Source organism: Haliaeetus albicilla, chromosome 5 (genome assembly GCF_947461875.1).
Source record: "Haliaeetus albicilla chromosome 5, bHalAlb1.1, whole genome shotgun sequence".
In the NCBI taxonomy this organism is placed as follows: domain Eukaryota; kingdom Metazoa; phylum Chordata; class Aves; order Accipitriformes; family Accipitridae; genus Haliaeetus; species Haliaeetus albicilla.
In genome coordinates this window covers 17660096-17683594 of record NC_091487.1, presented here as the reverse complement: position 1 = coordinate 17683594, position 23499 = coordinate 17660096, and the positions used below count along the sequence as shown (strand labels likewise).

Below are 23499 nucleotides of genomic sequence, written 5' to 3'. Positions count from 1 at the left end.
TTTTCAGAATAACATTTTTCTACTCAGGCCGAACTAAATTGCATACATGTGTGCTTATACACGCACACGCACACACACACACACACACACACACAGAGTTTTTTTTCAAATTTTCTAAAGTTTTGTTTTGTATTAATTAATCCACTGTGTTTTTTGGAATGAGGTTGGATTTTCTGTACAAGTTTGTAGGAATATGTCCAGTTTTGGATGGACTGTTCCTACTCTGATTATTGATTATTATTATCCTTATTTTGCATTATTTCCCATTAGGATGGGTGTCTAACATCATTGGACTGTATGACAACCCCCTGCTGAAATGCCTGCATGCAGCAGCATCTGCCCTCTCACCATCAATAAATTCAGACCCTGGGAGCCACATCTTGTCTTACAGCAGTTGTCCCTGTGCAACCAAACAGGCTGGGGCTATTCAGTCCCCCTGCCAGGCGTCGGTACTTATTTCAGGGTAAGATGGGTTGCCATCTGGAGGTGCCATCTTTCTCCACTGATGACAATATTCTAGATAATTTAGAGATATTAAACACCACACTTTTAGTTTGGTTAAAATTAGATGAGAGGAATCCTGCCTCAGCTATTCAGTGGCTTTGTAAGTCAGGCTTCATAAAACATAGGTGTTGAGAATAAACCTCTTCTCCCATATGACAAATGAAACTGCAATATTATTGATATCCCTCAAGGTCCTGACAGCAAAAGTTGAGCCTGTTCAGATTACATGGTGCTGGGCAGAGAATGTCTCTCACCATGTTTAGACAGCAGCCAGCACAGTAGAAATACCAAATGGGATTTCACCACGAGACTCGGCTTGGTAAGTTAAAACTCTTTTAAAGGGAATGTTGAATTTAGAGCATCCCTCAAGCTTATGGTGGCTCAGCTTTCTGTTTGTACAGTAAATAGCATTTCAGAGAAGACTATTTTTTTTGGCCCAGAAATGGTAAATTTTAATTCTAAAAGTGCTTGGCTCCATCTTCTGTGGGATCTTAACAACATAATTCCTACACAAAATTACAATTACTAAAATAAACTTCTGGTGCTTTTTCCCATGCCTATTGCTACTGAGTAGTTCCACTGCTTTTAGTACGGCCAGTGAAGCTGGCAGGTTACCTTGTGGGTACCATACAGTCTGATGCCTCAGCTAGGGAACTGCTTGCTAAATTTGCATTTTTTTTCTTCCTGGACAGCCTCCTTGAATACAGCTGTGGGTCAGAAAGATCATAATCTGAAAATGATGAGTCGCTCAAATGCAGCTGAAAACCCAGTTTGGAGACCTGAATTCATACTGCAGGTGACGAGGCGTGAGAAAAAAACCAACACAGCTGCTGAATCTGTTTTTTCTTCATTCGGGTACATTCCTCCATCCCCATAAAGCCTCAGTAACTTCAGATGTGCACCATCAGTACTTCAAAAAGTTAGGAAAAAGGATGAACCCAAAGATATCTCACACTCCATTTCCCCCCTGTCATTTTTCAAAGCAGAATCAGATTGTAACAATTTTGCCTTAGTGATCGGGGCAGGGAGAAAAGCTTGCTTCAAAAGATGCCCTGAAAGACTTTACGTTGCATTGTCATGGAAAATTGCAAATAGTTGCAGCTCACTTCTGGACAGACACCATGTGTCTATACATATCTGCGTGTGTGTGCCAGTGTGCCTACATGCAGGAGGCATGTTTGAATAGCTGTTGAATTGTAGCTTTGTCTAAGCACTGCCCAAGGTACCAGGAAAGAGGAGGGTGGAGCAGATTCATGTGGTCATTCATCTGAGGGATTTCTCACGCTGAGGGTCTCTACCTGCGTGTATGATCAGCATCACATGTTTCAAGGCGACGTTGAAAATATCCTTCGTTCCCACTAACACAGTGAGCAGGAAGATTCTCCTTTGTTGAGACTGTTTATTTCTGCTAAGTGGTTCTCCTATTCTACTAAGGCCTGTTTCTACCAAGATATCCAAAGATGAGAGCATCTAACTCTAATTATTGCAAATATTTGGAGTAAAACTGCTAATTTTGAACTGAATTTGCAAATAGTTTTGATCCTCCAAAACTAGAGTTTTTAAAACAAATGAGTTGAACTGCTGTTATTCAGCCCTACCCTTGACTTTATTCACAGATATTGAATTGATTAATTCTTGGACAAGAACTGATGGAAATTCAGTGTCCTAATTCTAATAGGAATGTCAGACACCGAGCAACCTCACCGCAGACAGACTTTTCAGAGGATTTACCTGTCCAGTTCAAGTGGTCTGTAAGGAAGGGAAACCATGAGTTTCCAGAGGCTTGTAACTGGCAGTAAAAACATTGATCTGCTTGTCAAATCTAATCCCTTCTCCAAAGACTTGAGGATTTAGAGATTCTCAATAAAACAGTCAGAAGTTACTGTTGGGTTTTGTTTTAATACCTTTTCCCAAAATATCATTCTTGGAAGTAATGGAATTGTTCTTCTGCAACTCCTAGATGAATACAAAGGCCAGCTTGCAGCAGACAGTCAGCATGGAAAATTTCAGCACAAACTGTTCACACTTGAATAGGTTATAAGCACACTGGGCACCGGGTCTTCAAATAGAAAGGCTCAAGGAAAATTACCACGGTATCAGGCATCCACATGTGCTGTATGTACTTTTTGGGGTTTTATCATCCAAACTTGGTCCTGCATAATGCTTAAAATGAAGAGGGGATGGGTGTGATACATTCCAGAAAATTTTGCAGGTGAGTTTTTCTCCAGTAATTCTCTGAGGAGCCATTGAAGGGACACCAAAGGCATGTAGCCTGCCAGAAAAGTTTTACTTGATGATTCATGATGCTTTCATCACCTGCCTCTAAAAGTTGTTTCCAAAAGAATGACTTTGAGCAGCCCAAATCTGTGTCCATCAAAGCAGTCTTGCCTGCCAGCCAGCCGGTCGATAGGTTAGCGTGACCTTCTGCTTCCAGGGCAGTTTGCTGGGGAAAAGACAAATAGCTTTCCTTCCCCTGGATTCAGAGGTCACAAGGGACAACGCATTTGAAGCAAACAAGGCTCTAAAACATCCTTGTTTGAAATTCCCCCTGCAATTCTTGCATTATTATTATAATACCCAGTGTTCTAACATCACGAAGCTATCACCCAAGCAGCCAATATCTCCGTTTTGTGGGCACAGAGCCATGCACCCCGTGGTTCCCCCCCGCAGGGACCTGGCTGCTGGCGGCCAGCCGGGGAGCGCAGGGCAGCGGACACCGGGCTCGGCCCCTGACCCCTTGTAGGCTCCACGCGTGACGCTGGACAAGGGGCCGTGCAATGCCTTGCCGTCTGTGAAATGGGCACAGTGACGGGTTTTCCTGCTCTCCGACTTCTCCCTCCCGTCTCTGAGCGGGCCACGGGTCCGGGCAGGACTTTCTCCTGCTGCGCGGGCGCAGTGACGGGACCTTGGCATCAGGCGATGCCTCCCCATGCCTCAGTGCTATTGAGCACGGGCAGGAGGGATCCAGCGTTCATAAGCAGCTGCAGCTCCCTTCCATTGTGCTCTGAAACGCCTGCCTGCCTTTCAGCTACCACCACAGAGGTGGAGCAGGTGGGCGATCAGGTGCAATTGTATTTTAATCTCTCTCTAAAAGGAACATACAGGCCTGCAAATATTCTGTTAAGCAAATGGCTGCAAATTAGGTGTGAAGACCCCAACCAGGGTATACGCCTCATTCTGCCGTTTGTACTTCTCTCACCCCCCTTTTGTCCCCTTGTACCCCCCCCTTTTTTTTTTTTCATTTTCCAGGAGGCATCAATTAGGTGAGGGCTTTTCATTTTAAACATTGGGACTTTTACTTGGCCTTGCTAAGGCTGTCAGGTCTAGTTTGCTGCTGAACAGTTCATGCTTTGGTGCTGGACAATGCATGAATGTTTAAATTGCTTGAAATGTCTAATTGAATTATCCTCAAATTACAAATCAAAATGGGAAAGGCTGTCTCTGGCTCACAGGCTCATTCACTGGGATGTGTCTGCCATGCCGCTGCTTTTCTTTATATTTTCTTTTCTGCTTCCGACTACGACTGTGTTAAATGAAACCTTAAATACTGAAAGCATTTCTGTTTGTGTGTGCAGGGGGAAGTGATGTCGAATGTAAAGGGAAATTCATTCACGTTCTGGCTCCGAGTTCTTTTTGTGCTGCACGAAAACGAGTTCATGAAATTTATATCAATGCATAGGAAAGCAAAACAGCCAGCTGCTATTTACAAAGGAACTTCCTTTCTCTTTCAGCCACAGTGATATATAATATAAAGTACTTTCAGGCAGATATATATAAATACCAGTTAACTGGGTTTTTTTGTGAGCTCACAGATTGAGGAAACCAACAAGCCAGAAAGATTTGATCTATCTCGCCAGCACTCATGATAAAATCAGCTCTTCAAAGCCTTGCCATTTATACAGTGAGGTAGAAATTAAAGCCCGTAGGGTTTTCTTTTATAAGTTGTTAAGGGAGGCAGAGCTGGGTCTCCATGCATGACATTCGTCCTGTCCAGCCCCCTCCCCAGCAGCACCAGAGGCTGATCAGAAACTCTGGTCAGTGTAATAATACTTCTTTCATGGGTATAATATTTTTATGGTATTTTATAATATATGATAAAGGGGGTTTGACCACCTACCCCCAGCATCACTCATTTTGTCGCTGTACCTTAACTTGTTCAGTGACTGACTGTACTGGGGGCACAAAGTGGGTGTTGGTGCTGCATCCTGTGCCCAGCAGCTGGCCCCATCCCTCCCTCCTCCCAGAAAATACCCTTCAGGGGCCGCATACTTCATCCAGGCATTGGTGCCTCCCTCTGTGGCTGCCAGGACATCCCATGTGTTATATGTTAGCTGCTTAGGTAAGGAGCCCTTGCCAGGGCTCGCAGCACTGCGTGGATGCTCACACCAGGACGGGCTGTGCCGGGAGGACACCAGCATGGCACAGGCACTGCTCAGATGCTCAGTCTAATCAGGACAATTGCTAATGCCCATGTATATACCAAACTGTGCCACAGTGCAATACAGGAGCAGCAGGACAAGTGTTTAAATGTGGCAGTGAGTGCTTTTGTTTTAACTAGAACCAAAAATAAAACAAGTTCAGAACATGCCAGGAATCTTGGTATTAATATTCCCAGTATTTTTTCCTGAATACTAAAACAATAAATTAGACTCAGGCCACTTTCAAGGGCAAGTTCTCTGTTAGCTTGAAACTAGACAATTGTTTCTGTGCTATAAAAATGGTTGAAGACATAATAGTTATGAAAGAACCTTAAGGAAATTGCTTAGATAAAATCTTTATTGAATGGAAGGTCAACTCTGAAGGGATATTTTTGAAAGAAAAGAAAAATCTATTAATATTAAGAATGTTAACACTTTAGTAGCTGAAGACTAATACATACTAAAACATCAGTTGTGGTTTTTTTTAAACATTGATTGTTCTGGGACCAAAGATTACACATGCATGAATCAAGCATGCCCAAATCAAAGCATCTTTCAGAAATGGAGACGGCTGTAATTTGAAACTAATTGTACCAGACATCTATTAAAATGATGTAGACCTTGGCAATGGACGTGTCCAGATGAAACCAGTGAAATGCACTTGATAATGATTAGTTACTACCAAAATCACAGAATCCACTGCACGCGTCATTACAAATCTCTTGGTCCCTCTCCAAATAATATCAAACCCCAGTAATCTAATTTCTCTCTTGGTGTCATAACACTGGTTCCCAGTGATGGGGCAGTGGAGGAAGAGCACTCCGTGCAACACGAGGCTCTTCAGCATGGCAAGTTGTGGTGTCTTGTATTATTTACCAATGTTTTCAGCTATGCTCAAGACATAACCCCGGGTTTAGGTTTGGAGCTCTTCTGCTATGCTCTAGTCCAATCAGATTTGAACCAAATACTCTCATTGCTCACTGAAGAGCACCAGTATTTGGGTCTTTTTTTTAACGTGTTCATGCATTGATTCCTGTGGCCATCTCACCATGACTAAAGCATGATGAGAGCTCAGCCAAATGGCTGCGAATTCTGGGCTGATATTTTTACTGTTAGTAGGACTTGAGGGACCTCACCTGAATTTCACCAGGGCTGTGCCCTACCTTTTTCTGCTGACTGGTTTCCCAGTGGTCGCTTCCCAGTCACGGCAGTCTCCTCTTCAAAGTGACGTCCTTCTTCCTCTGCTGCAGGCTGGAGGTACGGATGTTGACCCAGCAGCTTCGATGCCTGAAGAAGGGGCCAGTGCCTTCCAGAGGCATTTTCATTCTCAGTGGTCACAAGGAGATTTTAACGTGGAAGTTTTCTTTTGCAAAACATGTCTGATATGTTAAGTCTGCTGGATATCATAGTATATGGCATAATGGTTATTGCTGTAATTCATTAAACTGCCACCTGATCACTTTGCATTACTGTTGGTCTGTCTCATTTAAGGGCTTCCTTAAACTGGGATATGAAATCATTCCCAAGGGACCAATGAAAACTGTTAGGGAGTACTGTCTTGGGAATTAAAGGCAACCAAGATGTCTTCCCATTTAAAATAAAATCCTCCCACCCCCTGGCTGGTATACAGCTGACCTCACTTAGGTACCTGGTGGTCCCTGGGGAGTTACTTTAGCATCCTTCTGTGGTTGGCGAAGGAAGAGCTCCACTGTGAAGGAGGGTTCAGGCTGTGATGGCCCCTTGGCTTCAGAGGACCTCACACAGACTGTGTTCTTCACCCCTGTCTGGTAAAGGCATAAAACTGTAAGGGGCAAATCCTGGCCAAAGGATCTGGGTTTAGCTAGTGTAAGTCAGTGTTGATCTGCTGAAGAACTGGTCCATAATTTGCTTTTGTTCTTGCGTGGAAAAGGGAGGGTGAAGTCCACACAGGGAGTTAGTTATAATATAAAATGGTGCACATTATCTCTTGCACCAAAATAAACAAAGGCCCAGAGTATTATGTGAAAGATAAAAAAATCACTCTAAAACTAGAGTATGTTGTTAGGGAAACTTGCAGCACCTTTGGCATAAAGAGAAGGGGTTTCCTGAGCTTGGGGGGCTGCAGGAGTGTGTAAGTGTAACAACTCCTTCGTTTATGAAGCACCAGCGGTGCGTGTATCTGGGACTAAAACTGCAGGGTTAGGTGAGACAGAACCAGAACCCAGCTGGGCACAGGCATGAGCAGCAGCCACGAGTTTCTCCAAAACCAGAACAGAAAGCGTTCACACAAAGCAAGGTTAATTTGGGCAGTAAGAAAAGTCCCTGAAGAGGCACTGCAGCCGTTCCTCCCTTCAGCCTTTCTCGTCAATGTGTAGACTCCGTTCTCAGCTACATAACTGACAGGACACAGGAAACTTTTTACAAGTACATTTTTATTTAAAATAAAAATTAATTATGGTGCCTTTTTAAAATAGGGTACTGCACAATCTGTATATGCAACACAGTTTTTGGTACGGAACATACTTATTGAGCAATATCCTTAAATACTAAATATACATTAATGGCTTGTTTGAGAAACATGACAACATTTATTCTGATATTTTTTTTCTCTTTAGTCATTTAACCACTGATACAGATTTCCTATAAACAATATTTGTTTTCATCTGTACATGTGGTACACAGTCAAGAAGGCAGATCTTAGAATATTTACATTCATGCATTGATTTAAACACACTATTTTGCAGTTTAAAACAATATATTTTTGTTTGTACAGGTGCAGGGAGTATTGTAAATACATATCTACCATAGGCCTGATTCTCCATTGCTTGGCAGCATCTATGGTCATGACCTGGTTGGAGCAGAAGGCCCACACTCGCTTCACATGCTGTGACCATATGGCATGCAAGACTGGACAATTAGGTCTCTGTATAGATATATATAAATATATTTATATCTTATACTTAGTAGAACTTTCCTCTTTCCTTCCATGTCTGTTTCTGCAGCATCTATCCAAGGCAGAGATGCTTTCATGGGCACACCGCTGTGTCGGGTCTGGGCCAGGAAGGGCGGCAGGGCTGGGGCTTCAGCTCCACCTTCCTGGCGCTGCTGAGGACCGAGGAAACTCAACACTTGGCAGCTCAGGCCCTTAAAGTGCATTCCCTGCTTGCGTCTGCTAGTGGTGATCCTTGAGAAGAAATTTTGAGTTGATGCTCTCCCTCAGACTGAACACCGCAGTTTTCTGAGTCTGTCTGGTGGTGGTCAGAGCAGAGCGGTTTTAACTTCTGCGTAGAAATCGGCCACCTTTGCACCTGCTGGGGATCTGGCTATTTTGTGAACAGAGCTATGCAGGACCTTTCTACGCCTGATATTTTGGTGGCTAAAAACAAACTCAAAATGCTTGTAAAGCTGCATTTTGGATTGCCAGTTGCCCAGATCCAGGGTCACGGCTTAGTGAAGCCCTTATCCATCAAGCCTACTCCTTTCCCTTTGTATTTAAGTATAGTACTATAAGGAAGCACAAAAGCCTCTTTTAGAAAAGCTTTGCAAGTAGTCTGAAGAGTGTTAAATGCAACCTTAAACCACATCAGCAAACTTCGAACACCATTCCTCAGTGACACTGCCTTTCTAGCCTCTCTTTTCTGAAGACTTACATCTGCTTCCAGTATACTTTTCCAAGTGCCTTTCTGAAGATCACCTTAAATTTTGGTGCGATGTAGTCAACCGTACTTAGTCAGGAATCTCAAGGCAAAACTACCCCATACAAGATTTCCCATCTTTCCCTGCCATGCAGCTGTGTAAGTAAGTGCTGAGAGCTAGAGAAGCAGAGGAGCAGCTCTCAGCCTGTGTGCTGCTGCTCTTCTGTGGCCAACGGATTATAAAAGCACAGTGGGGAATGTTTGTTTAAGAGTTGCTATGGCAATGATGTGCCCAAATACATTTATTTAACATCAGCATGTTGGATGTAATGGTAGTGTATATCTGCCTACACAAATAAGATACATCTATATCTCTCGAAATACTGTCACAGAGCTGGTAAGTATTTTTATCTCGATTATACAGATGGGTAAACTGAGGCACAGAGAGGCAAAATTACTTGCTAGTAAACAGCAGATCAGTGGCAGAGTTGAAAATAGATCCTAGTCCTCGTGCTGTTTCTTGAAATGCCCTGCCTCCCTGCTCTCCATGAAGTTTTTAATGTTTATGTTCTCCTGAGAAGACCTCAGGGGGTCTGGGGTGGGTTTGCTTGTGGGCTATGTCATGCACCAGGGTTTTCTCTAGTGAGGACACTTTACCATTGACATCACTGAAAATCAGACAGCATTCAGTGACCATCTCTGTAGACTTTTTCTTGCAAAAATAGACACATTTTGATGGACATAATGAGCTACAGATCCCTTTTATGATTTTGGCCCTACAGAACATGCCTTTAAAGCTGTATTAGGAAATAAATAAAATCAACAACCTTCAGGAGAAAGTGCTAATCCTGAGCCAGTATCATGCTAAACTCATCTGCATTCGTACTGTATACTCTCAGCTAAACATGCAACCAGTCTCAAACTCTGCCACACTTAGGCAGAAACAACTGGAGTAAAAAAAGAAAGGCAAACATAGGTAACTACACCAAAATAAATGTTATAGCTTAAAAAATATTCTAGAAATATACTTGCAATATTTTTATTATAGTATTTAGGGGCTAAGTGCTTTAGGCAATCAACATTTGGGATACTAGACTCAAAGTGTAAATTCTGTCATTTTTATCCCACTTTGGATCTAAGAACATATCTCTGTGTCTTGTGCAAGTACACAAAATGAATATGGCAGGGAATGATCGTACTCTTGGGCAAAGGGTTACTTATTCCCTTTCACTTTTGTAATTGCATTCACTTCTCAAGAAAGTCTAGCCTTTAAAAAATAATTTTATGAAGCTAAACTTCTACATAGTGATGACAGGCTAAAAAGCTAAATTAGTAACTCCATAAATTCCTCAACAGCAGTATATAGCAGCATTGCATTTTATCATTGAAAAGATACTTATATTTACATACACCTTATTGTTCAATAGGTAATAGAAAACTAGAGATGGGCCTGAGCTGAAACTGCTGATTTGAACATCCCGGAGCTCTTTTGGGGAAGGTCTGCAGAACATTGTCTTCCTCTACCATCAGGCCAAACCCTACATCCTGGCGATAGACCAACCGCAGACAGGAATGCGTTGAAAATCAAAGTCTGATTTCTGCAGTTCAGGCACATCCTTATATAAAACTGAAAGCATCGGTGTGTTGCAGTACCGAGGGACGCAGCAGCCGGGGCACAGCCATGTCCCGGAGCGAGACTGGGTCGGTGCCTGGGAGTTGCTCACAGACACAGAGACCAAGTGATATCGAAGCTTGATGTCCAGACAAGAAGCCAGCGTGGAAATTTGTCTTTCACTGCATCGCTACTTTCAGCACAGAGGTAATGGAGACATACACGTGGTGGTGTGACATGAAGGAAAGTTTTCAGGAGGTGGGGAAAGACCAGTTTCTCACCTAGTCTCATCGCCTTTATCCTAGGGGTTACTTACCAAGTCTAACCTGAGATCCTACATGAAATGAATTTGGGTGGATTCAGCTTTGCTTTAAGTAGTATGCAATCCACATCATGGAAAGTACACGACTAAGCTATTACTCTGAATTTGGCACAATCGGCAATCTCCGCCCAGGAGAGGCAGAGACTGAGTTAACGTGGGCACAACCAGCTTACCAGACCCCCAAAAGTGGTCCTCCAAGCCATACCTACAATGTCCTCCGTGGGTCAGTTCAGGAGACTTGACACTTTCAGGAAACAACACTAATCAGTGAATGAGGAGGACTTCAAAGGGCTGCTAGTCCTTTCAACAGAATCCCGCCCAAATACTCACACCAAGATGTAAGCAACATCTTTTCTGGGGGGGTTTTGCCTGGGGATTCAGCGTGATGCAAACACAGAGAAACGTGTAGAATTTCACAAAGGAAGAACTTTTTTAAAGACAAAAAATAAAGTGTGATGCAAAAAAGGCTGATTATGAACTAATAACATACAAAGCACCTCTTAATAATATCTCCCTTTCAATAGCAATGCTAATTGCTAAAATCTTACATTTTGATTTCTTTTGCCTGAAAAGTCTTCAGCCATGGAAATTGCATAGTCACCAGACTGCAGATGAATTTCCTGGGATAAGTCACAAGTTCATGCAATTTTTGGTTGCTTGATGGCTTAACAGAAACCTTTGTTCCCTTTTTAATAACAAAATAGTAAGAATGATAAGAATGAAGTATAAGCGTATAAAACTGCACAGGCTGGAGAAGCATGTAGGTGACACCTCCGACCCTTGACCCTCAGACCCATTTATAATAAGCTGCTCCCACTCTGGCAGATCACCTTCTCCTCAAAAGATCCTACTTCAGCAGCTTTTTGTGGACACTCAATTCAAACTGGAAAGTGGGGGGGGGCAGAGGAAGAAGTGGGAGGCATCGCGACATTGCTTTCACGAGATGCAGCATGCAATGCTTATGCCTTTGTGAGGCCTTTTCTCCGGGCAGCCCGGCTGGGTGAGTTTATCCTCCCTTGGAGAAGCAGCAAGCCTGAAGAGCAGCCTGCTTTTCTCTTCTGAATCACTGATGCATGTGCTATTTCTGAAATGAAGTCCTTGGCCACAGAGCTCCTTTCGTTGCCTTATTTCACCCACCTTGCATACTCCGTGTGTGTGCTTTGAAAGTTTACCACCTCCTGCACCTCGGCGGGGTTTCGGGGATTATACGACTGCATTGTTATCAACTGTTTTGCTGTTTTGGGAGGAGGTCATTGCATATTCAGCTCGACTGGTTCCGTTCTCTTCTTTTCTCATTGGTTTCCTTGGGTGATCCCAGGTTCAGTGATGTATAGGCAAGGTGGAGGAGAAGAAAGGACAGAGATAAATATCTTCTTTGTCAATACAGACTGAAAGCAAGGACATGTAACGTGCATCATAATACTGAACTTTTCCTGTCTCTTTTTCCCTTTCTGAACACAGGCCAAACCAGCAGTTAATTTTGTCCAGCCTCATGATCCACCTGGAAGGTGAGAGGTCTGCTCCTATGGCCTCATGATAGGCTGTTGGTCTCCCCATGCTAGTCTGTATATAGATACAGGCACGCATGTTGCATGAGACGAGGGCTGCTGGAAGGAGCGCCCTCCATCCCCACCTTCATCCCTGGAATGGAGTCTGGGGTGCTGGGTCAGGCTCTGCCTTGGGGCAGTCCTGGGCCTTTCTCCTCAAGGTGCTACGTCATTCAAACTGGGATGACAACCAGTCATGTCCAGTGAGGATCCAACTCACTCATCAGTCATCATAAAACCACCGTGCTTGGTCACTAGGAGAGGACTCAGATGACCAGCGTAGGTATGTACGTCTGTGGTGACCGCCCCAGACCACCTTCACAGTCAATGGAAAGAAACAGGCACTCTTAAAACACAGTTCAGAACAGCTTAAAGTGGATACCCAAAATAAGACAGATGCTTTGTGCCCAAGGCATTCGTGTTTCTCTGCATCGTCTGTGAAGGAAGGCTAGCCCAGACACAGATGTCCATGTTCTAGGTGTCTGAGTTAGTGACTGAAACATGGTGCCCTGCTGTGATCTACCAGCCCCCCAACACCAACCACTCTTTTTATTTGGTTTGGTGGCCACTGGTACCATTTGGTAACACAGTCCAGGACCACCAATGCTAACTGTGAGACAATTCAGGAAATGCCCAGCAAGTGCAGAAAACTAACAAGCATCTGCCCATCATGGGGCAAAATCATCTTACTTGGGATTTTAAAGTGACTCTGAAAAGGGAGACCTAAGCATAAGTCCCGTAACAGACGATGTTACATCATGTAAGTGTTTCCCCCACAACTTCTCTTCTCAAAAGTGGCGTGACCTTTATTTAAAGCTGAAGCTTTAAACATAGTAGGAGGAAACAACTCTGTGTTTTCCACCCAGATATTTCAGACATTAGTGCCTTGAGTTTAAGGTGCTTCTGAGGGCAAAAAGAGGACCAGATAAATGTAATACGTCAGTCTGTGCTATAGTTCTTGACATTGTTTAACAAAACAAACAACAATTAATAAAAAATGGTTAATGGCATTTAATTTCAGCAAAGTATTCATGAAAGATTTATGGAGAATGATTACAGGAAGATAAATTTGTTTTGCTTGTCATCTCAAAGAAAATACTTATGGTTGTGATACCTTATGCCTCTCTTTAGCTGCTAAGAGTTAAGGCTTGTTAGTATCAGCCACGATTCCAGCAGTTAGAGAATGGAAATGGAAAGGAAGTGGAGACTAAGAGTTCTTGAGACTAAGGGTTTGTTGAACCATTTTTCAGCCATTAACATGCTGTGCCTGTCTGTATCTGACACAAGGTCCTGTGGCTCTGTCTTTCGTGACATTGTAAAGCACCCATCCACCCCGCCACATCCCTGACTAGAGGAATGGAGAATCTGATGGCAATAGTTCTCTTATTTTTTCCTGGGCAGGAAAAATGGTGTGGTTGCCTTTAAATTCCTCTGCTGCTTTCAAAAATTCCATTTTTTTTCTTTTTCTTTCCCCCCAGTTCCAACCCTGATGATCAGCTCTATGAATTGTCAAAAAAGGAAGACATTTTGGCCACTTCTACTTGCTCTCTGTTTGTCTCCTGTTTACCCCTTCTTTATTTTGGTCTCCTATGTGTTTCTGCACCTCTCTAGTTCCATTTTCTTTCCCCGTCTAGCCTTCCTCTTTCTTCTTCATGTTAAAAAATGTCTTCATTTTTATCTACATTTTTATTTTTTCTAGAAGTGATTTCAAGACTGACTTCCTCAGTCCTCCTCGAAGTCTTTTTCCTTTCCTCCCTCTTTTTTTTGCTTCAGTTTCTCTTCCCTGAGAGCTGTCATTTGCTCTTTCCCCTCCCCAGGCTGGTCTCCCAGCACAGACCTGGGAGGTTCAGAGACTCTCCTCTGATGGTGAGACCTGTCTGCAGACACTGCTGGAGAGGTTGCTGGTGATATTACACCACTGGCACTAGCATGCATTGGAAATGTATTTTTTCAGAGCCTGCAAACAGTGGAATGGAGATTTTATCAAGGTTCTGCCTTCTGCCTTATCAACTGCTCAGGGCTAGTGCTAGCAAAACAGAGCAACTACTTTCTTGGGTCTCAATGGAATGGCTATTTGAGGCAGTTATTTATTTTTGGCAGACACAAAAGTTCAGACTTGGAGACTGCTCTGTTTAACTCCTTCACTCAATTGTTTCCAAATCCATGTCAGGTATGGATTTGGGGTCAAACTTGACTCAGTTACATCATTTAAATCACTGGCTTGGCAGACTTGTATGCACTTGTCACAGTGATTAAAATTGACCAATATATTTAGATACACAAAGTCATTTTGGCCTGTTGTGATTTTTCAACTGCAGCTCTTTTTGTGCCACTAGCTCTGTGTGCCAGTAGTTTTTTTTTTACCTCAAATTTCATTGACTGTTGTCCTGGTTTCGGCTGGGATAGAGTTAATTTTCTTTCTAGTAGCTGGTACAGTGTTATGTCTTGGATTCAGTATGAGAAGAATGTTGATAACATGCTGATGTTGTCAGTTGTTGCTAAGTGGTGTTTAGACTAAGTCAAGGATTTTTCAGCTTCTCATGCCCAGCCAGCAAGAAGGCTGGAGGGGCACAAGAATTTGGGAGGGGACACAGCCAGGACAGCTGACCCAAAATGGCCAAAGGGGTATTCCATACCAATAGACGTCACAGCTAGTATATAAACTGGGGGGAGTGGGGCTGGTGGGGGATCACTGCTCTGGAACTAACTGGGCATCGGTTGGCAGGTGGTGAGCAATTGCATTGTGCATCACTTGTTTTGTATATTCCAATTCTTTTATTATTATTGTCATATTATTATGATTATCATTATTATTTTCTTCCTTTCTGTCCTATTAAACTGTTCTTATCTCAACCCATGAGTTTTACTTTTTTTTTTTTCTCTGATTCTCTCCTCCATCCCACTGGGTGGAGGGCAAAATGAGCAAGTGGCTGCATGGTGCTTAGTTGCTGGCTGGGGTTAAACCACGACAACCGTTGAGATCCAAACATGCAAGTTTTCCTCTTACACACCAAGGGGAACCCTTTTATCCTATTTTCTGCCTGATAAGCTAGATTATGCATGATCTTCCTATGTGTAATATTCCAAGCCCCCTTTTAGATGAAGTGCTACGGCCATGTATTTATGCGTTTCATTTCCATTCCAGGGTTGCTCTTCATTGGTAAAAGGGATGTTTCAAATTAGTGAGGGAATGAGTAGGGAACTATTCATATCTGTGACATACTCACTTGATGGTAGGCGAAACAGGTTGTTCACTAACAAGTGGTTTGCATTGCTTTACAGTATGATTTGCTACACATTGTGCTTTGATGTTTAGCAAACAAATTGGTGCGCTCTTCTTGCCAAACATCTGCGAATGAAAGGGACATGCAACTCTGTACAGCTTAGTACACGCCTGAAATGATGCGTCAGAGTCCATAATGACCTCTCCGCCATGCATGCATTAATTTGCATGAGTCCTAAAATCAAGAAAGCATCAAACAGCCATTTAATAGTGTATTTCACGTGTCACTTAAATTTCACATGAGGTTCTGATCACATTATAACTCTTATTTATCAAATAAATTCATAGTGGCTTGTGATATTGGCTTGTACCAGTTCTCTCCAGAGTCCTGTGTAAAGGTCAACGTAATGATGCACATTCAAACATAATTTGTATGTTCCGTCTTTAGAAAATTTCCTAGAGGAAACACAGTTTTTGGCCCTTTATCATGTCTAGTCACAAAACTCAGTTGGTATATTTGACAAAACCCTCCCTGACAGCTTTAGCTACTGGTGTAAGTTTGGCATAGACCTACAGTATGTATGGCAGTTTTGTGGTAGAGTACTGGGGGAGGTTTTCACCTCGTGTCTCACTTGTACACACTTAAGAAAATCTCTATATATGGCTTTTCAGACAAAATCAAGCAAAAGCTGAGCAGACTATTCATTTAATCTGGACTTTATTTTGCCTTGTTACTTATAGGCTTATTGAAGCTTTGAGGAGAATAAGATCACCTGGAAATGGGAATAGAAGTTTTGTCCAGAAGAGTAAACTGCAACAGAGTTTAAAAGACACAATGCAATCCGCATGCTCCTGCTCCTCAAGGTGCTTTGTGCTTGGAAGGGATGAGAGTTTAGAATAAAACCTGATTTCGTAAGACAAGCCTGAGCATTGCAAACCTGTTTCTTACTGCCTACCTCCATAGCGATGTCTTTCTTGAGTGCCAGTGCACCACGGCCAGCACCTAGGAAGGCTGGGCCCCAGAGAAACCCAGCCAAGCTAGGAGGGGGTGACCTTGGGTGGACAGCAGAGAAATGAAGGGATCTTAAATTCACCTCCTTCTGGGGCTCCCATACCTGACTCAGCACTGCCAGGAGACGCCTGCCTCCACTTAGGATTTGCTGCCCTGGATTATCCTCCGAGGGAAACACCTATCCTGTTTCTTACAAAATGGGAATAGTGTCATTCTTCTTTTGAAATGCAGTTAGAGGAGGAAAGGCTGCTTTGACCTCCCTCTGCACATTGCTGGAGGAGATGCCCAGTGCTCAGAAGACCACAGTGCAACTCCACTCTTTCCTGAGCAGTGGTACAAAACTGTAAATCGTACTTAAAAGGCACCTGTAAAAAAATATATAAAAAAAAAGATTGCACTGTATGGGTATCAGTATCAACTGACAGAGATTTTACCAGCCGTGAGAGCTATGAGGCATCTCTGTACTGCCTTTGCACAGCTGTGCCTGTGCCAATGTACGAGGCACCTGTGCCAAAAATCCTTTTGCATTTTCAGTTCCTCTCATGAAGGTGCTTTTAGTAACACGTAAAGAACTCGTCTCTCCTCTCAAAGCAGTTTCACCTCGAGGTGGCTCCTACCATGAGCAAAGCTGCTACCAAGCTATGTGGGCAGCCCCACTTTTGCATGTCACAGCACAGGGCTGTGCTATGGGGAAAGATAAGCAGCCGGAGAGCTGCTGTACTGGCGAGCATCACCGCGGATCGCGTGTCCCTCCTGCGTTGGCGGTGGCATGTGCTGGGTCGCGTGTGTGCCTGCCGATCCCTGGGGCAAAGCGGCAGAAGGGAGGAGGCAAATCAGAGAGCTGAAGATGTATCGCTTATACGTGCAATGACTTCAAAGCTCTTCTCCATACCAATGAATATTTCATTAGCTATCAACACATAAAAATTAATGATTTTCAATAAAATTGGGTCTCATGCGACACACCCATTTGCTTCATAGGATTGGTCTATCCTGATGTGCCCCCAGCGCGCAGCAGAAACATCCAAGCTACCTATATACCAGTAGAGATACAACTGCAGCAGCATCTTGCTGGGTTACAAAAGTCACGCAAGAAACAGGTAAATATCTGGTAAGCGTATTTTCACTCAGCTCCATCTCCTGAGCTAGGATGCTAGCAGCACCTGTGGCAGCTATGTTTAGAGCTCTTGGCTAGATTTCACTGCTGGAAGCCCAGACAAGATGATGTGTGGGCTACAGTCACACTTCAAAAACATCCTTATTTAGCAGATACAGGATGGGAATGGAAGAATAAATTTTGTAATGTTATTCAATTACTAGACCATCTCTCTGAACAACCTGAATGTTTATAAGAACATAAAGAACGTGAATGGAGGCTGTTTACACCTCAGTACTGGGGGCGTTCAGCAAACAGCCACTTGATTCATGCTGGCCATCAGCTATCAGAGGTGAATCAGTTCCCACAACAGCAACTGGTGGGAGAAGCAAACTTGCTTTCTACGACTGGTTTGTGAACAGGACCCCTGCTACAGGGGCTCAGTGCACTGACAACAGTTGCTTTCTGGCACACAGCCATTGAATTTATGTGCAGCTGCCCACAAAGAGCCTTGCCTAATGACTAACCTGGGCTGGCCAGCCTGCTGCTATGGCCCAGACATATGGGACTTGTTAAAGAAGGACACTTCTCTGGAAAGAGTTTTCAGAGTCATGGAAAGAAAGTCACATTCTGACTTCTCCCTTTGACTCTCTCAAAGGGACCAGAAAAATTCAGTCTGGATATTCTTTATTTGACAATGTAAAGATAGAAATCAAAGAAGAAACCCTAATGATGAAAATTCCCTGAAATCTTGGTTTTTCTCTATTAAATTAGTTAACAGCCATATGTGGACCATCTATCCGTCCAGAAAACAAACTATTCATTACTCGTAGGAAGAGGTTACTGGCTGAACTACCTCCCACGTACAAAGCAAATGTTTTACAGTTATAAAAAAACCCAGCAGCTCCATCTGGACAACTTTCAGCAATGCACTCACTACTACTCAATGTTTGTCAAGGACCAATGTTCAATACTCTCAACCTCGCAAGGCTTTTACATGTATTCCCTGTATTCGCATCTCCAGTCTGGTAAGCTAGACAGTCCAGCATCTAAAAGACAAACAAACTGTCTTGCCCCAGTGTTTATTACTTACTATCACAGTATGTGATGTTTATGCCTTACTCTTCCAAACTAGAAAGTTTTATAGGTAACCTGGATGATATTACCTGCACCATTTGGAAGGACTATGTATATTGGGTTATTTTCAGTTTGGGACATTTGATGGAAGCCTCCTTTCTCAACCTGCATTGCCCCTTTGCTCCTTATGAAGAAAAAAGAGGTGTCTTTTGTGAATCAGAAAAGGCCGTTCTTTCCCTAGAGACCTTTGAGTACTTCACTCTTAGCCAAACAAAACTAGTGGCCAGCTGATAAATAAGATTTACAAGAGAAAGTAAGCACACAATTTTTAACATCTTCAGATCTTTTCTGTCTGTCTTTCGTGTGTGGAGAAGGGGAGAAGATCTGTACAAGTGCACAGTGCTAGGACCATTATGCAAAAGGGGAAACTCTCTTTCACAGTACTGCAAGTCATGTTGCCGCAATAGGCTTTGATCTAACCCCAAGATACCATCTCATAAGGAGGGTTTGTTCTTTTCCGGCTATTCACATGAGCATTTTCAAGCCATTTTTAGCTGACCAGTTTCTGGAGTATATTTAAGCAAGCCCTGCAGGCATGTGGGTGATTTCTGGTTTGGGATGGTTCGTGCTCCCCTGTGACAGTCAAATCCCCCTTGCTGTGCACGGAATGAAGATCTAGCCTTTGCTGAGTGCTTCTCTCAGGGAAAAAAATATCCACACGGAGCCACTCTGCAGCCATTCATCAGCACTTAGAGGTTCCCTGAGCTGGTGCGTGCAGGCTGCAAAATGTGGTGGGCAGATCTCTTTCTGCAGAAGTGCATCTATCCCAGCCTGCTGAAGTCGCTCTGGGTATATCTGAAGGGAGGATTTGGCCTGTTCAGATTGCAAGTAATTGCAGTAGATTGCTGAGCCACACGTGAAATTTAAGAAGTGGAGTTTAGTCTTGATTTATTTTCAGCAGTGCAAAGTCAGAGTAATTCCACAGACTTTGTTGGACTTGAGGAGATTTTGTTCTGATGTTACAGAGGAAGATCTGTCCCTGGGAGACTAAGGTGATGCAATCACATTTCCTACTAGGTCTTCAATTAAGCTAACTTCAGAATTACGCTCCTACACAAAACCAATCTTAAGGAAGAGAAGCACCTTTACTGGGCTATTCACTGACATAATTGATAAAAGTACTTTCAGTGACCCCTCACGTTAAAACCCATTCTTTGCATTCCCTATAATGATCCTTAAAAGGTTTTATTGACTGGAAGGATATTACAGCTGACGTTATCCATTGGGTGTTCTCAGTGCGGAATACATCGTCGATATGTTTTGATGATAAAAAAATGAATGGGCCTAATGTAAAAAAGTGAGCTCATGTTGCTGGCCTTCCAGCCTGGCAAAAAGCCACTAAATGAAAAAAAAAAAAAAGAAAAAAAAAAGACATTAAATAGACATTAAATGCACGGAATGAAGGCATGAACAAAGCCAAAACATGTCTGGAGGATGGCCATGGCCACGGCTGGCAGCGTGCTGGGCACTGGCAGTGCCCTTTGGGGATGAGCTGGGCACACTCCTGCACCAGAAAGGCTTTTTCTGCCGCAGAGCAGTGTAGGCAGCTAAGGTACATTCAGGGAGCTCAGTTCATGGCACACCATGCTCTGCCAAGCAATGCAGAAACAGCCTCGGATTGTCAATATATATGTAGCACCCAGATAACTGGGATTGCATGTAACTTTATTGCATTAGGCACCATCTGCTCTAACAAGTCTATAATTTACAGAGTAGCCAGCTCAAATTTCTGTCCCAGTTTCTTATAGAAGAGAATAAACAAGCTTGAACAATCTAGTCTAATGGAAAGAAAGAGGGGATGGGATTGGTCTCAGGGAACACCAGAAAAGGAAAAGGGCATCTGAAAGGAAGAAATGGGAAGAAGCCATAGGTAAATTTAGGCTGGAGATGAAAAAAGGTTCTTTTACTCTCAGAAGAATAATGGTTTGAACTGAGCCTGCTGCAGGAGGGAGCAGGGAGAGAGGGAAAACTACACAGCTTCAAGAAGGAGACTGATACGTTTATGAAAAGATCAAACACCACAGCGCCCGCAATATCGGGGGCAGGCAGGGTGACCCAAGGGTCTTGTTCCAGTCCCATGTTACTAAGCTGTCTAGGCTGCCACCCTGAAGTATCAAAGAAGGCACACTGACTGCTTCAGGGAACTGAAACAACCAATGTAACAGGAGAAATCATTTCACTGAACTTCAGGTGCAGCCTCAGTTTCCCTGGGGTTGATTCTCAGTGATGAAGGCAATACCTATGGTCAGAGCTGGACACAGGGTGAGTTGCTGTACTATACCTGGGTCTGGGCGATGGCTGGGAATAAGTAACAGCTAATAATGAAGGCAGTATACTCTCCTACTTTGTTTTTTCCCCATTTCATGCAGATCAGAAGGGGGAAGAGAGTAGCATTTCCCAGAGGCCTCCTCTGAATATCCTCCAGACTAGTGCAGATGCATTACTGCAGTAGTGGTATTATACTGGTGTCTCACTAAAATCAAAGTAATGGAGCTTGTGTAATGCTGCACAAAAATTTAAGGCTGCTCCCAAACTGGACTGTGCACACTCTCTGGGCTTTTCTGTCCACAAGGTGAATGCACATGCAGGTTTCATCCTTCATTTCTGCACACACCTGTGAGCTCTCTGTGACCCCCCACAAATGGAGATATGCATGTTCTCACAGGTGCTGGCATGAAGGCAACAAACACTCCTCTGCTTATCTGCCACTCAGTAGTATAAAAACACCAGTGGAAGCCCAAACTGAGATCTTTCTTAGTCCTTTAAAATTCTCTAGTCCTTCTGGAACAGACTGAACAACCCTAGCACTATTCAATGCTTTCTATCTTCAAAGTGCTTAATAAACATTAATTAGGAAATCTGGAGAAGCATGTTTTTCAAGTGCCCTGCTGTACCAATCCTGATCAATACCTTGTTTTTTTATATAGACAACACATCTAAACATATACATTGAACAAGACATGACAACTACCTAACTGCTTCTGCTCAGCTACAGTGAGGCCAGCAAAAGACATTTATAAACTATTACTTAGCTGGGCTCCCAAATAGAAGTTGTCCTTACAAAAAGGTATCTATATTGGAAGGGAAAGTGCAGGAGGGAAAAGGTGCAGGAATCCCCTACCATGTCTGCAAACTGCCTGGGTGGTGGTGCCCCCTGCTCCAGGTCAAGGTGGGCATCAGTACTGGAAAAACAGGGGGTTGGAATAACAAGGGGCAGAGAGAGGAGATGAGCAAGGCCTGCTCTTCACTGCTCTTTCACTGTCTCTGAAGGACAGTATGACTCTTACCAGCTAAGTGACTGTAGATACTGCCATTTTAGGCAATGGACATTTTCATCCCCAAACCAAAGTTGATATTCTGTGCTACTTTGTGCCTAGATTTTTTGCTGAATGTAAATAACTACCTTGCTATTTGGTCCCTTGCAAACATAGGCAACAATTTGAATGATGGACTTGATCCATACAGAAGAACAAGGCTACTGCTATTTCACAGAATCATTTAAATAGAATTTTGCAAAATTATTTAAATAGTAATGATTAATTTCTGTGCAGATGAACCAAAACTCTCTGCAGCTTTTCTGTTATAGAAATGTTTTTAATAGAAAAGTGTCTGCAACACAAATAAATGCAAGGAGCTGAGAAGAAAATTAAAACTTGTAAAATGAACTGACCTTTGCAACTATCTAGATCACTTTGCGTTTGAGGCAATCTGTCTCTGCCACCAACTAGAGTAAGAAAGACCACTGATTTCCAAGCAGCTGCTTCTGACTTTCTCCACCCACAAAGAGACTGCAGAGCCAGACCCTGCTCTTTACAGAATAAATGCAACCCACTGTAAGTGGACTGCACAGGGCGGTCCCAGACTTCCCATGCTCTAGGTGTGCAATGGGGCAAAACCATACAGAGGCAGAGCAACCAGCAAATCGTGCACACCTTGATGTCTATGCAATGATTCGATTTTGTGCAGTTTGGGAGCTAAGTGGCTTTAGACAATTGTAACGGGACAATTTCCGCAGAAGGGTTTGAGTTCAGCCAGTCTCCACACTAACTTCCCAGGGCTCAGAGCAACTGAAGGGAAGAACCAGGTTAGCCTGCACGTCCTGCTTCTTGGGAGCATTAGCATCTTTCATGAGGTTTCATGCTACTGCCTCAAAAAGCAAGCACCAAAGAAGGCACCATTTCTCCACCTGGGACCTCTTTGCATGGCCTCTTTTCAAAGGCCACAATGAGGAATGTCCCTATTTCCCCACTCTTGCCTTGCACACAGCTGGGATCAGACCCTTTACATCAGACCCCCTGTTAATGTTTCACTCCATCACCTGGCCTTAGCTTGGGGAATGGATGCTGTGATGCTCATCTCCACAAACGCTCTCTGACATGGCTATTTAGCCAACAACTCTCCAAGACGGACAAACCAGGAGCATCATTCTCCAGCCCAGCCATACTGGGGGTGGTGGGTGGCCACGTGCCTGCTGACAGAGGGGACACCGGAGTCAGAGTGAGGTGAGCATGTGGCAGGACCACCCCAGCAGATGCCATCTTCTCCCACCCCCAGTTCTGCCCACGCTGACCTACTGCGTGTCTCGCCTTCACGGCACGGCTCTCCCGAGCGGGGAGCTGTGTGCTGCTTAGCAACCCCAGAGCACGATAAATATTTAGCAGTAAGTATGGGGGGTGCAGAGAAGGAAGGACAGAGGTAGCAGAAATCAGACAGTGCAGCCACAGGAGTGGTGGCAGCACAGCTGCGAGGGGCTCAAGGGCGGCTGCCAGCGATCGATGTCCGCCCGAGGAGCGAGGAGCGTCACAGCTCTGCAAAGAGGGACCCTGCCTGCACCCTTTTGCCTCCCAGCAGTGTGGCTGCACGGCAGCAAACACACAAGGTGGGGGGGTGTGTGATGTGACCTCCCTTCAGAGCAGTGTGGCCCGCCGAAACCAGCTGGTGTGGACAAGCACCCCTGAGCCTTCCTTTAGCAAGACCTGCTCTCAGCTAGGGCGTGGAAAAGCTGAGATTTTGT

General features: G+C 43.8%; 1 protein-coding gene across 2 annotated transcripts in view; it reads right to left on the bottom strand.

Moving 5' to 3' along the window:
- Positions 1 to 7313: 7313 nt before the first annotated feature.
- The window catches only part of PRIMA1 (proline rich membrane anchor 1), a 55100-nt gene continuing 38914 nt past the window's right edge, over positions 7314 to 23499 (bottom strand). The window contains exon 4 of one of the 2 annotated variants that reach the window (XM_069783570.1): positions 7314 to 11773. In XM_069783570.1, coding sequence (XP_069639671.1) covers positions 11674 to 11773 — 100 coding nt within the window. In that variant the 3' untranslated portion in view covers positions 7314 to 11673. Of the gene's footprint in view, positions 11774 to 15314; positions 15476 to 23499 lie in introns of those variants that run through there. The other variant, XM_069783571.1, reaches the window with a different exon arrangement.